General features: G+C 41.6%; 1 protein-coding gene across 4 annotated transcripts in view; it reads right to left on the reverse strand.

The window, feature by feature from the left end:
• Positions 1–17877, reverse strand: part of LOC125457009 (neural cell adhesion molecule 2-like) — a 1449549-nt gene that overhangs the window by 82857 nt on the left and 1348815 nt on the right. Inside the window, exon 17 of one of the 4 annotated variants that reach the window (XM_048540684.2) lies at positions 136–1153. The exons of the other annotated variants lie outside the window; for them this stretch is intronic. Coding sequence (XP_048396641.2) covers positions 1065–1153 — 89 coding nt within the window. The 3' untranslated portion in view covers positions 136–1064. Of the gene's footprint in view, positions 1–135; positions 1154–17877 lie in introns of those variants that run through there. 4 annotated transcript variants of the gene reach the window in all.

Below are 17877 nucleotides of genomic sequence, written 5' to 3' on the forward strand. Positions count from 1 at the left end.
AGCAGGCCAAGCAGCATCTCAGGAGCACAAAAGCTGACGTTTTGGGCCTAGACCCGAAACGTCAGCTTTTGTGCTCCTGAGATGCTGCTTGGCCTGCTGTGTTCATCCAGCCTCATATTTTGTTGTCTAGGCTACAGTTTGTGCTGCCCAAGTGTATGGTGCAGGCAGATTCAATCATGGCCTTCAGAGAGAATTGGATAAATATGTGAAGGGGTGTAGTTTGCAGGGCTATGCGGAGGGTAAAGGAGCATGGGACAAGGTAGGTTGCTGCAACAGAGAGCTGGCATAGACAGGTGGGACGATTGACCTTCTCTGATGTAACCATCACCCATTTCTAAAATGGCCAGTTTGATACTCCCCTCTTTATGTGATCTACCACATCTTCCTAAATATTTGACAGCTTAGCAAACCATTCCCGGATTGTCTAACCCTATCCAAACTTCCAATCACTTCCAAACACTGCCTTTATCAATACCTTTCCCTCATACTCTCAAGTTTATCATCTGCCTCTTTGCTCTGCCCAACTCAGGGGCCCCTCCTTGAGTGGGTCGACTTTCTTTATATTGCCGTGATCAGTCAGCCCTCCCTCAAGATGTCAGGTCCTGTCTTTCTTGGAGGACTGAACTGCTTCGTCAGCAGTGTTCGATGAGAAGCCTCCACTTCAAAATTGGTTTCCTGATGGAGAGACTTCTTGTCATAGAAAACGATCTGGTAAAGACAGCCCAACACTTTGAAAGGTTGTCCCAATAGTGAGAATTTGCCTTTAAAATGAGTTGTAGTAGTCTTTGAAATCCCAATGTAGATCTAATTTCAAGCAGTAGTAGCAATTTCCTGCAGATTCTAACAACTCATAGACTTTACCAAATTCCCTGTTACTGTGCAGTGTTTTCTATGTAATTTGTGAACGTGGCTTCAAGTTTTAGTTATTCCACATGAAATACTCAGGTTGTATATTGGCAGTGAAAGAGGAGAGGTCAGCAATCCAGAGTGCCTATAGGTCTTGAACCACACAGACAATTCAACAAAAGGTAGTGAGCACCAGCACTATGTGCACTGCCCTAACTCTAAGATAATATCCAGGCAAAGCCAATGGTACAGACAAATGTAAAATATGTGGTCAATGGTTGTGGTGATGGCTTGAGTCCACTTCCGTCTTCGATGATGTTGAAATGTTGATTCACCGAATGATGGAGCAAAGGAATGGGTGGTGAGGGATGGGATTGGGTTTGGGATGGGAGGATGTGGAAAGAGGAAGGGAAGGATGGACAGTGAGATAGATGGCAATCACAAAGGCGGGAAAGGGTGGAAAAGAGAAAAAAGTTAATATAAATTAATATTTTAAGGCACATCGACAGTGACACAAACAAAACACTCAACAGGCAACTCCGTGATGAACACGTAATAAAATGGAGATCATGAGACTAAACACTGCTACTGATGAAGTTAGGCACTTCTGGAATTGTATTCGTCTGTTCATCAGTTTGTCTAGTGTGACACATTTATAATAAAAAGATACTGCCTGCATGAAAATGACAGCTTGGAGTTCCTGTGGTGCAGTCATCAGCATCCATACTTTTGGGCCAGCAGATCCAGGTGAAGTCTCACCTGCGCTGAAGGTGTGTCATAATGGGTTCAAACACTTAAAAACTAATTTAACAGTAACAGTCTAAATACAGTACAAACATCTGAACGGTCATTTGAAAATGTTTCACTCAATCCTAACAGACTCAAATGTTTATTCATGAATATAATAATCGGCAACCAATCCAAATTGGCCAGGACAAGCCACTGACATCCATAGCTGACCACTAGCTTCACAAGGGAAACTTGGGATGGATGATAAATGCACTCCGGTCAGTGTTGTCCACATTTGGTGAATGAATTAAACAAAAAGCGCTAAAGTTATGAGGATAGTTTGAAGAAATTGAGACTGTTCTCCTTGGAGCGAATAATGTTCAGAGGAGAGTTTAAAAACTATGAATGAGCTGGACAGAATAGGTAGGGAGAAGTTATTCCTATTTGTAAAGGAGAGAAATGAGAGTGCGTAAATTTAAAGTGCTGTGCAGACAAAGCAAGGGTGATTTGAGAGAAGATAAAATGTGAGGCTGGATGAACACAGCAGGCCAAGCAGCATCTCAGGACCACAAAAGCTGACGTTTCGGGCATGATTTGAGAGAAAACTTTTTTTTCACAGTGAGTAGCTACGCTGTTGAATGCATTACCTGGAAATGTGTGCAGGCAGGTTAAACTGAGGCATTCAATAGGTGCATTGGACAGTTATTTAGATAAAAATGATGTGCAAGGAGATCAGGAAAAGGCAGGAGGCTAGTATTTAATAACGGAACAAGTGCATGCACGATGGCCTGACTGGCCTGCTTCTGCACTGTAATAATTCTGTGACTCTATGAAAATCAGATTCACTTAAATAAGTGATAATGGGAACTGCAAATGCTGGAGAATCCAAGATAACAAAGTGTGAAGCTGGATGAACACAGCAGGCCCAGCAGCATCTCAGGAGCACAAAAGCTGACGTTTTGGGCATAGACCCTTCATCAGAGAGGGGGGTGGGGAGAGGGAACTGGAATAAATAGGGAGAAAGGGAGGGCGGACCGAAGATGGAGAGAAAAGAAGATAGGTGGAGAGAGTATAGGTGGGGAGGTAGGGAGGGGATAGGTCAGTCCAGGGAAGACGGACAGGTCAAGGAGGCGGGATGAGGTGGTAGGTAGGAAATGGAGGTGCGGCTTGAGGTGGAAGGAAGGGCTGGGTGAGAGGAAGAACAAGTTAGGGAAGCAGAGACAGGCTGGGCTGGTTTTGGGATGCAGTGGTGGAAGGGGAGATTTTGAAGCTTGTGAAGTCCACATTGATACCATTGGGCTGCAGGGTTTCCAAGCGGAATATGAGTTGCTGTTCTTGCAACCTACGGGTGGCAGCATTGTGGCACTGCAGGAGGCCCATGATGGACATGTCGGCCCAGTCACGAACCATTTTAACTCCCCCTCCCATTCCTCAGATGACATGTCCATCATGGGCCTCCTGCAGTACCACAATGATGCCACCCGAAGGTTGCAAGAACAGCAACTCATATTCTGCTTGGGAACCCTGCGGCCCAATGGTATCAATGTGGACTTCACAAGCTTCAAAATCTCCCCTTCCCCCACTGCATCCCAAAACCAGCCCAGCCTGTCTCTGCCTCCCTAACCTGTTCTTCCTCTCACCCATCCCTTCCTCCTACCTCAAGCCGCACCTCAATTTCCCACCTACCACCTCATCCCACCTCCTTGACCTGTCCGTCTTCCCTGGACTGATCTAACCCTCCCTACCTCCCCACCTATGCTCTCCTCTCCACCTATCTTCTTTTCTCTCCATCTTCGGTCCGCCTCCCCCTCTCTCCCTATTTATTCCAGAACCCTCACCCCATCCCCCTCTCTGATGAAGGGTCTAGGCCCGAAACGTCAGCTTTTGTGTTCCTGAGATGCTGCTTGGCTTGCTGCGTTCATCCAGCTCCACACTTTGTTCACTTAAATAAGATTTGCTTTGGAAATGCTGTACTGGGGATAGCAAACACAGGAACTGTTGGCTCTATATATCAGATGTTGCAATGATATTACAGTCAGAGTGAATTTATCTCCACAATGACAGCAAGGCCTATTGTGTGACCACTAGGAACAGCTGATGGTTTCTAGAAACATGAAATATTACACTTTAATCTTCCTGAAGAGAGACATGCTACAAAACATCCAAAAACATCTCCCGTTATTTCACCAATAATCATGTTCCGTACCGGAAATACCTTGAAAGATGGATTTCTGGTGAACTCTAAGAAGATCATGTCTCTGTGATACAATAACCACAATCTAAATGGGTCTGCTGGTCCTGTTCTTGATTAATCATTGAACCCATGTAATACAGAAAGAGATCATTTGGTCAATTCAGTCTGCACTAACCCTCTGAAGAACATCCCAGACCCAACCTTCCACCCTTTCCCTGCAACCCTGCATTTCCCATGGCTGACCCATGTAGTGTACACATCCCTGGATTTGTTGGGCAATCAATTTAGCATGGCCAATCCACTTAATCTGCAATTTGGACTGTGGGTTGGAAACTGGAGTGCCCAGAGGAAACCCGCACAGACATGAGGAGAACGCGGAAACACCACACAGACAGTCACCCAAGGCTAAAATCGAACTGGGTTCCCTGACATTGTTAAGCAAACCACTAAGCTACCACACCACCCAGCTGGTTAGACACCAGCTTCCCAAAGGTCCATTATGAATGGCAAATAGAAATTGGTCTTACTGAAAATGGCCATGTTCCATGAATGATTTTTCGTTTACAAAACCAAATATTGCACATTCCAATATCAACATTGATGAGGTTAAAAAAAAGTAGTCTTACAGGACAATGTAGCAGAGTTTTTGAGGCATAAGAGGAAAAATGGTAAATTCCTCTTGAATGGATGGGCTGAATGAATGGCTTCCGAAGCAGAGAGCATAGTTCAGTGGTAATGTCATTGGGCTAGTAACCCAGAGTTCCAAGCTAATACTCTGAGGACCAATAACAACATTGCTGGAAAAGCTCAGCAGGTCTGACAGCACCTTTGAAGAAAAAAAAATAGAGTTAATGTTTCGTGTCCAGAGACCCTTCCTCAGAACTGAGGAACTAATATTCTGAGGACATGGGTTTGGACCATACTGTGGAAAACGGTGAAATTTGATTTTGAACATATCTGGAATTAAAAACAAAATGCAATAAGGTGACCATTTTATCATTGCTGTTTAAAAAAAACTGGTTCACTAATGTCCTTTAGGAAGGAATTCTGCCATCGTTACCTGGTCTGGCCAACATGTGACTCCAGACCTATGGCAATGTCGATGTTATTTGCCATTGCAATTAGAGATGGGCAATGAAAAGTTTAAAAGAAAAAATCCCTATCCAGCACATGACCTTGCGACATCTCAACTTTAGTTGAATTTGTAGACTGTATCATGTTGCCACGGTGATGAACTGAATTTTCCTATTGGCAGAGAAGGATGGGAAATTAGCAATCCATCAAAGGGCAGCTCTGTGCCACTAATGTTGGTGAGTAATATCAACAATGTTCTGAAAAGAATGAATCTACGCTTTGCTCCTCTTATCTGGTGAAGGTATGGAGTCTGACCAATACATAGTCATGGTCATGGAGCATGCAAACCAACCCTTCAGTCCATAGACAACAAGGTGTAGAGCTGGATGAACACAGCAGGCCAAGCAGCATCGGAGAAGCAGGAAAGCTGATGTTTTGGGCCTAGACCCTTCCTGCTATCTCTGAAACCCTTCGGTCCAACCAGTCCATGCTAAACATAATCCCAAACTAAACTGACCGACCTGACTGCTCCTGGCCCATATCCCTCCAAACTTTTCCTATCTATGTATGTATCCAAATATATTTTAAACATAATTGTATCCATACCACTTCCTCAGGAAGATCATTTCACTCACAAACCACCCTCTGTTCCAAAAAAAAAGTTGCCCCCTCATGTCTTTTTCTAAATCTCACCTCTCACCTTAAAAATGTGTCCCCTAGTCTTGAAATTCCCCATCCTAGGGAAAGGACAACTCCTACTAACTTTATTTATACCCCTCATTATTTTATAAACTCCTATTAAATCACTTCTCAATCTCCTACGCTCCAGTGAATAAAGTCCCAGCCTATCCAGCTTTTCTTCTTTCTAAAATTTTAGTCTATCTTTAATCTCCAACAGCTTTGGTACAACAACTCGTTTATTGATCTGCATGATTTCCTGCAGTCTTTATTGACAGAATATTTAAAATGATGACAACCTAATTCAGGGTCACTGCTACTCTGCCAGCGTTTCATGTTACATGATATATCTTAATCCCAATGAAAATGTAAACTGCTCTTTGTCCAGAAAGGCATTAAGCCATTCCCTCCAAATAAACGGATCTTTAACTGAGACTAAAACCTTTTTTGTTTCTTTCCCTTGCTAGGTTATCAGGAAAACTTCTGTTCTGTTAATACAAGTAACCATGCAATGTTTTTCATTTCAGATTATTCAGTTGTGCAGTGTTTTCATGCTTGCAGTTTGTGTAGTGATAGAATTGAGCCTTTGCCCTATTGAATAGATCAAAAAGCCAATTTTAGTCACATGCTTGGAAATGAATGAGGCAATAATGGAATTTTTACATTGCCAGTTAGTGTTTGCCACATGATGTTTATGGTGTTATGTTCCAAGACTTGAAGCCACATTCCTCAAGGAATATTCCACTCTTCACCTCATTGATTTTGCAAGCGGGCTCCTGAGTGACTTTCTCTGGGTGTCAAGTATATAGGTAGGATCTCTCAGAATTCTAGTATCATATCTAAAGCCCAGCTGCATACTTCTTCCATCAAACTGTAGTGCTCCAGCTTCTACATTCAGGATATGGCCCAGAAGACAGGAAAGCTCGCTCTCTACTTTGGTCTCAGGCCAGGACAAGCATTCAGTAAGCTGCATCTGCATCTGGGAACACCATTCGCTGCCAGTTCCCTTCCAAAGCACTTGCCATACTGACTTAGAAATATATTGCTGTTCCTTCACTGTCAAAATCCCAGAATTCTATCTGTAAGTGCATGGTGGGTTAACCTACAGTATACACTGCAGCTCAACATTACCTTCACAAAGGGAACTAGGGACAGGCAATAAATACTGGCCTAGCCAGTGATGCCTACATCCCACAGTTGAGTGAAAATGAAGTTACCTGCTCTGATTTGTGTTAGTTTGTTGGGGAAGAGGAGAATTGGAAGTCATGCATAACTAAGGTGAGTTGAGCTTTTAATGAGATGCAAATGCATCGAGAAAAGGCAGTTACTGGCCAGGGGTTAAATTCTGAAGTTGACATTTGCAGTTTGAGGGAAAATGCTTACATTTGTCTTAAATTTGTCTTGTTTGATTCCCATTATATTTTCTCACTGTTCTTTCGTTTGCTCACACAACATCACTGAGGAGATGTTTCTGTCCTTTATGTTTATGTAGCCAGATTCATTTGTAATTCCATGTTTGAGTCAGCTTAATATAAAATATGTTAGCAGTGGTGAAATGATATTTGTGCCTCCCAGCATGAGCAGATGAATTAACATTTATTTTAAAAGAATAACAGAGGTTGAACAGCAAATCTATTTTATTCCCGTCTAACAGCCTTCTGGGCAAGATAAGCTCCTGCCTGCTTATCTTGTCCCATATGAGACAGTGCATACGCCAGTACTGCATGAGGCTTAATAAGTTGGGCCATGATGGCCTTGAATGAGAAAGGTAAGATGCATAGAAAAGAGAAGCAAAATAGCACTCTGAGGTGAAGTCATTTAACTCACTCTCAGCAATAATGTTACCTTACCGAGTCATGGATTAAACACGGCGCTGAGGGAAGCCATTCGGAAAATTGAGTCAGTACACTCTTTCTCAGACTGCTAGCTGAATCTGGCCTATTGCTAGATTTAATCCAATCCTCAGTGGGATCTTGGGAGCAAATGGATGCTGCAGGGGTCAACGTGAATTGTACCCTCCAGAGTTGACACTGTCGGAAGTTGAGGGCATTGTGCCTGGACTATGTCTGCTGCCTGGGTTCAGGGCAGTCTGGTGGGAGTGATTGTCACTTGAGTACCTGAGGTGACAAACTGAAGAGGAGGTTTCTGTTTACACAGGGACTGGGAGCTGTAGTGGGGGGGTGTGGATCAGTAGGACAGGGTAGATGTGCAGATGGATGAAACCAGCAGCAGCGAAGTCTTTTTCTCTCCAATATCAAGAAATATCAATTGATAGTCCTGGGGAGAGAGCAGAAAATGCAAAATCTAGTGTCGGCAGAAACCAGCTGCAGTGCACAAAAACCTAAAGTATGTGCTGGTCAGTGCCATCAAGGTAAGAACGCTCTTCATATCTCCCAAACACACTTGCAGGTCTTTACTTCAGGCTGAACATCACCCGCCCTTCCCCCCTCTGCTTTCCCATGTCTCTCTCATGTCTATACAAGATGTGTCAATGCGCCTTCCTTGACCAGCTTGTGATGGAAATTTTTTTTTCCCTTTTTGTGTGGAGCATGGGTTCACTGTCTGGGCCAGCATTTATTACTCATCTCGACCCAAAACGTTAACTCTGATTTCTCTCCACAGATACTGCCAGACCTGCTGAGCTTTTCCAGCAAGTTTCTAATTTTGTTTCTGAATCACAGAATCTGCAGTTCTTCCAGTTTATTTTTGCCCATCCCTAGTTGCCCTTGAGAAGTTGGTGGTGAACTGCTTTCTTGAACCACTGCAGTCCACTTGCTGTAGGTAGACCCATAATGCTGTTAGGAAGGGAATTCCCAAGCTTTGACCCAGTGACATTGAAGGAACTTGAACCCAAAGAATTTGGCTCAGAGACAGTAATGCTGCCCACTGTGCTGAAAAACCTCTTACTGTGCTTACACAAGCAATTATGTGTTTATGACAGAGTCAAAATAGCCTGGTGTCCTTTACAGTGTGAAATGATAATCAACTAATAAACCAATAATGGCAGTCTACCCATAATTTCCACCTTAAAAATGCCTTAAAAATACTTGCATCCTGGTACATTTTAGAAAGATATATTACCTTCACTGGTTGTACAGGATAATCTATTTAAAATGTGTTCGTGTTCTGGTTGGTTAGCAACAGGCAACTTAGTAGACTTAAGCAGTTTCCGACACACCATCTGCACTAGTCAAATGCCATAATCCCTAAATGATTTATTGCAATTTGCTGTGTTAACACACTACATATGTATATGAATTATGACTGCAAAAGAAGAATAAAGTTAACAAGCTGGAGTAAACGTTGCAGTGCTGAAATGGCTATTCTAAAAGTGTTTTGAGAAAGATTCAATTAGTGACCTTTCCTTCTGATTGGATGTCACACCAGCAACTTTTACTGATCTTTCTGATGTCAATAAACTCACGATCCGGACGTTGTCAGTTTCACTTCCCTTTATTTATCACTTGCTATTGGCTTGGATTTTGAGCTTCTGTGGAACCACCAGTTAAATTCTTTAATGAAGAATTGTGTAGAAATATAAAACATTTCAGCCACATTCTTTAGCAAACTGTCAAACAGATTTGGAGCCATTATGTTGTGGGTATGGTTTGCCATGGTAATCTATTGCAATTTTTCTTTCTTAAACAAAAAACAGAATTTGAGAAAAGTTTTTTGTATACAGTCAATTACATGCATAATCTTACTGTTGTTATGTGCATATTGCCTTTATGAGAGTTCACTGTTAAGGGCTTCATGCTGTGTGTATACAATGTTGTGACTCTGCCTGCCAGCTAGACTGCTGATGGTTTGTAAGCTGTACACACAGGAACCATTAGATCGCTGCAATGTCCACCACTGACTTTATTTTTATTAATATTTTAAGTAAACTAACCCACGGAGTTAATCACTCCCTGACCAGTGATTGATTGTTTGACCATTATCATAAACATGGAGAGCAGTGGTGGAAAGTATGCACTGATTAAGCCTTTCTTGCCTGAATAGTCAGCAAACAAGTTAATCTACAGATGAAAATCTTAAATCCATGTTGATGTATGTGAGATCAGCCTCTATGTCTTTGTTTGCTATAGTGTCAGGGAGTATTGAAAACACTGCTTCCCGATAAGCAGACAAAACTCTTCAGTTTAACCTGCTTGAGAAAGGTAATTGATCAGGGTGCGTGCTAGATCAATAGCAAGCTCAGGTAGGTCAAAGCCAGAACATCCGACAATTCAAATTTTAAGTTGGGACTCAGCTGACCTCCTGACAAAATTTTAACTGTTTAAATAGCCTTCAGTTCTGGCTTTCAAATGCAGGTATGTCCTTTGCAGGAAAGCAAGCCATTATAATTTGCATTGCAATTGACCACAAAGGTCTACGCAGATTTCATATATCTGGGTTAACAGCAGAGGAGCCAAATGATCCCTCAAAATTATAGATCACAATAGGTGACCAGTTCGGAGTCAGATTAAACTTCCAAACCCATTGAGTAAAATTTGTACCATTTAGGCTGAAGCATACAGAATTCATAGACCATTTTGTGAGCAGATGCAGAAAGAAGAGCTCATTTTGTGGCTTTTCAAAGTAGGAACTAGTGAACCGAGCCATTAAGTTGGTGATTGCTTCCACGCCCATAAAGCTTTCGAGAAGGATGTGCTCGACAAATTGAAGGCTTATATTGGAGAGCCACGGAAGAATGCATACAAGCACAAAGATTATATTTCTTAACTACAAGTTCAGCATTTGACACAAGCCCTATAACACCCCAAACATAACAAGATATGTGGAAGGTGTGACCTTTTGCATGCACCAAGGAAATGCCTAGGCTTTAATTAGTTTCACTCAATGTGTGACAGCAAAGCCATCAGTAGAGAGAATGCGTGGAGACAAAGGCTGATGCAGCTACAAATAACTGTGTACTGACCCGTATAGACCACACAAAAGCACCAGCTGCAAGTTACAATAGTGACAATCTGGTGTCCAGCCTCTATCCCTCAAAGCCATCAATGAAATGTCAGTGACAAAATAGACTGAATTAGAATCAAATTAGGTGTAGAAAAAAGTGTAAAAGAGGGGATAAAGAGGTAGATTAACAGAAAGAAAAGAGACAAGAGAAGCAAACCCAAAAATCTAAACAAAAACATTCTCTTAAAAATTGCAGGAGTATGGCTCCATAGTTTCAATTGTTCCATTCTGGGTCTCCAAGTGTGAGCTTCAATTTAACACTATAAGATGGACAATTATTAGGCCACTTAAAATGTCCCACTTCAATCCTAAATGCCTCCATTAGGCCTTATTTGTTCTAAAGTACAAGTTCAACAAATTGCTGTCATGGGAAGAACCTTTTTTGTCAGGCTGCACGAGAAGCAAGCGTGGTATGAGGGCAAATTTTTCCACACAGTGAGTAGTTAGGGTCTGGAATACACTGCCTGGAAAAGTGGGGAAGGCACACTGAAGCATTAAAAAAGACATTGGTTAGTGATTTAGATTTTAAAAAAATGTGTCAGGATATGTGCCAAGGGAAAATGCAGGAGATTGGCATTCAGTAACGATCCTCATTTAACGAGATGATATGGGCATGATGGGGTGAATGGTGTCCTCCTAGGCAATGGCCTAGTGGTACCATCACTGGACTGTTAATTCAGAGACACATATAATGTTCTGGGGACCCAAGTTCACGTCCTGTCATGGCAGATGGTAGAATTTGAATTCAATTTTTAAAAATCTGGAATTAAGTGTCTAATGATGACTGGCAATCCATTGCTGATTGTTGGTAAAACCTATCTGGTTCAGTAATGTGTGTTAGGGGAGGAAATCTGCCATCCCTATCTGGTCTGGCCTACATGTGACTCCAGACCCACAGCAACGTGGTTGATTGATGGACATAATTGGAACTGCAGATGCTGGAGAATCTGAGATAACAAAGTGTGGAGCTGGATGAACACAGCAGGCCAAGCAGCATCTTAGGAGTACAAGGCTGCTTGACCTGTTATGGTTGATTCATAACTGCCATCTTGAAAATTGTCCAGAGTCTTTTGATGATTGATGTGGTGTAACTTTCTCCTCATCACGAATTGCTGCACAAAACTCTTTTCCAGAAATTTATCAGCCATTGGCTGTTCAAGAACTGGGGTGGAGACCACAATCTATAACTGAACAAAGTCTAAAAGGAACAAATAGTGGGTGAATGTGCCCATGTTCTCTGAAAAATATGCACTTTAGAAATGCCTGACTTGACTTGCCGGATCCACATGAGTTTTATTAAATGGCGTGGCAGGCTTGAGGGTCCAGATGGCCAGTTCTGCTCCTAGTTCTTATGTTCTTATGTCTACATTTCATTGTAATCCCAATAATATCAACTGAGTAGGTACAATATAAAGTGCAGGAATAAATTCCACAAGGACGGATGATCGAAATATCAAAATTAAATCGGTAAAAAAAACATAAGTATGTAGCAACAGGAATTGTTGTTTTGATATGTACTTTGCCTTACATCTTTAATATGCTTGGTTACCTAAATTTCATCCATCTCAAATTCAACAATTATCAAGCATCAATTGCAGTATTTGGAAGGGAATTCCAAGCTTTTTTGTACCCAAAATGTTTGTAGTATTATTTCTAGCAGGACTGTCTTGATTTTTTAAAATATATCCCCTGGTTCGAGATTCACGAGCCTGTGGCAATAATTTTTCCTGTGTTCCATACCTCATTCTACTGAATCAATTTCAAGGTCATTGGAAGGGAAAGAAGATAGCAGTGTTGGGTTTTTCTGGTTCATTATATATTTTGCATATTTCAGAGCAATGTAAAGATAATGCCAGCTTTTAAACATACATCAGAAGTATTCATGGTGCTTTCAAAATCTCTGCAATCACAAAATGTGTGTACACATGTTTATCCTATCTGGAAATCTTGGCATTTTAGTTTAATTTAGCTCTGAGTCAATACCCAGAATTAACCAGTCAAGCACACAGTGATTCTAATCAATTAACAGATGAAGATAATTGAACAAAGCCCAATTAAATCATTAACTCAACACAGAAGCTCTTTACGCTGGAGAAGCGATATTATCCATTACAAGAATGAACACATTTTCTTTACCATTGAAAAGACAAATTGGAAGGGAGTGCATTTTTGGTCCACTGTTGAAAAGAATTGAAGTAATAGTCAGATTAATAAAAGTGATTTTCTTAAAAACTTGGGATTGAAGGGGAAAGCAAAGACTACACAGAGATGACAAGGAGGTCCACATCTTTAACATTCCAGAGATGAATCCATTTGAATTGGAGGCACGGTGATAGTGTGAGCAAAAGCAGATGGAATCATAAAAAAAAGAAAAATCACTTCCTTCTTCAGAACAGAATTAGATGGTATTAACCCAGTGCAAATCTAATTGAGAGGAGCAAACAAAGAGTCCGTTGTAACATTCATTTTTTGCCTTAAGAGGATCTTACATGCACTACATATGTGACAACAGTTAGAATTGATAGAAACAAAGAGTTTTCCATTGGTGGGTGAAACTAGAACAAGGGACCACAGCTTGAAAATTAGGGGGAGAAGATTTAAGGCTGAGTTTAGGAGGAACCTCTTCACCCAGAAGGGTGTGATAATTTCCTGCCCAGTGAAGCAGTTGAGGCTACCTCTTTGAATGTTTTTAAGGCAAAGACTTTTTGAACAATAATGGAATTAAGGGTTATGGTGAGCAGGTGGCTAAGAGAAGCTGAGTCCATGAAAAGATCAGTCATAATTTTACTGAATGGGGAGCAGGCTCAAGGGGCCAGACGCCCTACTCCTGCTCCTATTTCATACGCTCTTATATTTTGGCAAATATGATCCCTTGTCCCTAACTCGTCAAATAGACTACAGTGCAGAGAAATGTCAACTACCCAAATGCCTGCAACGTATTTCAACTTTTTGTTGAGTGCAATTTTTAATCAGACAATATTCCATCAGATATGATGCAAATGGAAGCAAATGTAAAATGTTTTGATTCTGTCAATGTGTTTTAAATTTGAAGACCTGTCAGAGTTCAGATATTCAAAGAAATGAAAGAAAAACTTGCTTTGAGATAATTTCACAACTCGAGGATTTGTCAAAGCACTTGACAGCCAATGAAGCATTTTGAATTGTAGTCACTTTTGCAATGCAGACAATGAAAAAAAAATCACCCGTTACATCAACCTCTTTGAGGTGGTTCAATATATGGATCATACAGTTTTATAATGGTTGTAATATATTACTTTTTTAGGCTTCTTCTTTGATGTAATGGGTCGAGGGCATATTTCCAACTTGATCCAGTGTATGTATACAAAGGCCTGTAATGTATTTTATAAAGCTATCTATGGGTCTCCCCATTCAAAATGCAAACAGTAAGAACATCTGACAAGTACTTCATTGGCTACAAAGCAATGTCCAGCCTCCTGGGTTGATGAAAATCATGAAAGAAATTATTGATACCGTTAACCAGAGAACTGCAGATATTTGAAATCCGGAACAAAAACATTAATTTCTTGTAAAGCTTGTGGAGAGAAGGCAGAATTAATGTTTCAGGCCCAGTGGCTCTTCTTCAGAACTGAACTTCTCTAGAACTTCAGATTGATGCAACGAGTTGCAGGAAACAGTATATAGGTTAAGAAAACAAAGTTGCTGGAAAAGGTCAGATAACAAGTTGTCGAGCTGGATGAACACTGCAGGCCACACAGCATCAGAGAAGCAGGAAGGCTGACTTTTCAGGCCTAGACCATTCTTCAGAAATGCTGAAGAAATTTCTGAAGGGTCTAGGCCTGAAACATCAGCCTTGCTGCTCCTCTGATGCTGCTTGGCCTGCTGTGTTCATCCAGCTCGACACCTTGTTATCTCAGATTCTCCAGCATCTGTAGTTTCTACTGTTCCTGGTAAATCAGAAGCGAAAACAAAGCTGTTCGTGAAGCTCAGCAGGTCTGGCAGCATCTGTGGAGGAGAAAACAGAGTTAATGTTTCAGGTCCGGTGACCCTTTCTCTGAACGTTCATCAGCGGACCTGAAACGTTAACTCTGTTTTCTCGTCCACACATGCTGCCAGACCTGCTGAGCTTAACCAGCAACTTTGTTTTTGTTCCTGATTTACAGCATCCATAGGTCTTTTTGGTTTTTATTTAGTATATAAGTTAGTTTTAAACATTAAAATGTCAAATGGTCCTCAGCATCAACCTGTGGTTGAGGACGGCAATACACTTTGTGAATTGGGGATGTCAAGTCTCTCAGTGATTGTGGGCAGCCTGCAAACCAATGCGAGAGTTGATTGGTAAGTCAATGTTATTGTTGGTTGGGTTTGGCAGGAACAATGGGTGCCTGGTTAAATTAGCCTATATTTCAGGCTTGCTCTTATATCAACTTATCCAAGGCTGTTATTACCCAACTCTGGAGCACCTGGGACCTGAACCTCATGGCTCAAAGGTACAAACACTACCAGTGCACCACAAAAGCTCTAGCCCAGTTTTCACTCTTGTGTTACTCTGAAACAAATGGGTTACTGCCACTAATAAACTGGTGGTAAATGTTGTGTAACTTGGTAAGCAGGGCTGTGGCGCTGATGGTAAATGTTTGCAATGTCCTAGTTTGTCATGAAGTGACCATAACAGAAACAGGAACTGCTGGTGAAATTCAGTGTCTGGCAGCATTTATGGGGAGAAAGCAGAATGAATATTTCCACCCCAGTAACCCTTCATCAGGAGTCAATCTAACGCAACCGACAATCACATCTCTTGTAAGAATATCTACATATTGGCACAAAAACCCCTCCTGGATACACTTTGAAAATTGTCCACCATGTAATCCTTACAAACTAAGGTAATCCTAATTAATATTAGCAAAGTTGAAACCCCCTACTGGTACCCTCGCACACCGTTCTGTGATTTGCCAACATATCTGCTTCTCTATCTTCCTCTGACAGTTGGGAAAGTAAGTATCCCTTTCTTACTTCAAAGCTCTACCCAGACTGTCCCATTTGAACAGCCTTCTAGGATGTCCCCCTACATTGCTACAGAGATGGTTTCCTTTATTAATACTGGACACACCACTCTTATGTCTGCCCATCGCATCTGAAACATCTATACCCTGGAATGTTGAGCTGCTAGTCCTGTCCTTCCTTCAATCATGTTTCAGTGATTCCAATGATATCATAGTATCGAACATCCTTTATTGTCATGTGTCCTCAAGTACAGAGGTACAAGAGTATAATGGAAATATTTACAATGTCACCTCTTACGGTGCCACTTCAAATACAAGTACCTAGATATAAAGCTTAGATAACAAAGTGTGAGGCTGGATGAACACAGCAGGCCAAGCAGCATCTCAGGAGCACAAAAGCTGACGTTTCGGGCCTAGACCCTTCATCAGAGAGGGGGATGGGGAGAGGGAACTGGAATAAATAGGGAGAGAGGGGGAGGCGGACTGAAGATGGAGAGAAAAGAAGATAGGTGGAGAGAAGAGTATGGGTGGGGAGGTAGGGAGCGGATAGGTCAGTCCAGGGAAGACGGACAGGTCAAGGAGGTGGGATGAGGTTAGTAGGTAGGAAATGGAGGTGCGGCTTGGGGTGGGAGGAAGGGATGGGTGAGAGGAAGAACAAGTTAGGGAGGCAGAGACAGGCTGGGCTGGTTTTGGGATGCAGTGGGGGGAGGGGATGAGCTGGGCTGGTTGTGTGATGCAGTGGGGGGAGGGGATGAACTGGGCTGGTTTTGGGATGCGGTGGGGGAAGGAGAGGTTTTGAAGCTGGTGAAGTCCACATTGATACCATTGGGCTGCAGGGTTCCCAAGCGGAATATGAGTTGCTGTTCCTGCAACCTTCGGGTGGCATCATTGTGGCACTGCAGGAGGCCCATGATGGACATGTCATCTAAAGAATGGGAGGGGGAGTGGAAATGGTTTGCGACTGGGAGGTGCAGTTGTTTATTGTGAACTGAGCGGAGGTGTTCTGCAAAGCGGTCCCCAAGCCTCCGCTTGCTTTCCCCAATGCACCTCCATTTCCTGCTTGGCCTGCTGTGTTCATCCAGCTCCACACTTTGTTATCTTGGATTCTCCAGCATCTGCAGTTCCCATTATCTCTTAGATATAAAGCTTCTCATTTTCCCAAGTGTTGATCACTGTTCCAAGTTCATTCACCTTATCAATCAAGTTCCTTACATTAACATATGTACAATTTAGATTTCTAGATCTCATTGGTGCCTTATCCAGGCCCGTGTCTTCTCTGCCTCCTGGACTGTCCTTGTCTTCCTCCAGTATCTGATTGGAACTTGATCCTGACTTTACGTCTACACTGTGCCCCATTCCCTGTCAAATATCTGTTAATTTTTCTCTTCAGATTAGTACGGTAAACTTTTTACTATCCAGCACCCATGAGGATGAGGATCAAATATTCCAGATAATCAAGAGATCCACATAATCAATGTAAAAACACACACTGAGTCACAGTGGGGGCATACAAATCAATGTTATACTTTATTTACAGCATATATGATGTAAATAATACGCAGCTTTGACTGAGAGTAAACTTACCAGCAGTGAGCCTACTCACTCGCAGTTTCAACAGACTACCAGACATCACAGATTACGATATTTGAGGAGAAATTGACTTGAAATTGAATCAACTGTTGACATTACATGTGGTCAATTGATTGAGCAACAAGTATATTTACGTTGAGGTAAAAAAATTTTAAATCTACAATAATAGGTTAAACTAATACAGTACAGTTTCCCATATTTAATGTATATAATTTATATATAATTTTATATGTCATTTTTGCCGGTTTATTGAAAGTGTCACTTAAGTTCATAAGGTACAGAGACCCTTTCCATTTGTTATGCACATTAACGATTTGAATGTGAATGTCGAAAGTATAATTAATAAGTTTGCAGATGTCACAAAAATTGGTTGTGTTGTTAATGGCAAGGAGGATGGTATCAGGTTACAGTCTGATATTGATCAGCTGGTAAATTGGGCAGAGCAGTGGAAGATGGAATTTTATCCTGATAAATGTGAGGTAAAGCATTTTAGGAAGTCTAATAAGAGAAGAATATACACAATGAATGGTAGAAGCTTCAGGATTACTGATGAAAAAGGGATTTGGTGTACAAGTCAACAGATCCCTGAAGATGCCAGCACAGGTGGACAGAGTGGTGAGAAAGGCATTTGGGATGCTTGCCTTCATTAGTTGGTGCATAGAATATAGGAGCAAGAAGTTTTGTTACAACTTTACAAAATATTGTTTTAGTCACAGATGGAATGCTGTGTGCAATTCTGATTGCCACACGATTAGAAACATGTGATTGCACTGGAGCAGGTGCAGAGGAGATTCACCAGGATGTTACTTGGGAATAAAAAGC

Source organism: Stegostoma tigrinum, chromosome 12, assembly GCF_030684315.1.
Source record: "Stegostoma tigrinum isolate sSteTig4 chromosome 12, sSteTig4.hap1, whole genome shotgun sequence".
Classification (NCBI taxonomy): domain Eukaryota; kingdom Metazoa; phylum Chordata; class Chondrichthyes; order Orectolobiformes; family Stegostomatidae; genus Stegostoma; species Stegostoma tigrinum.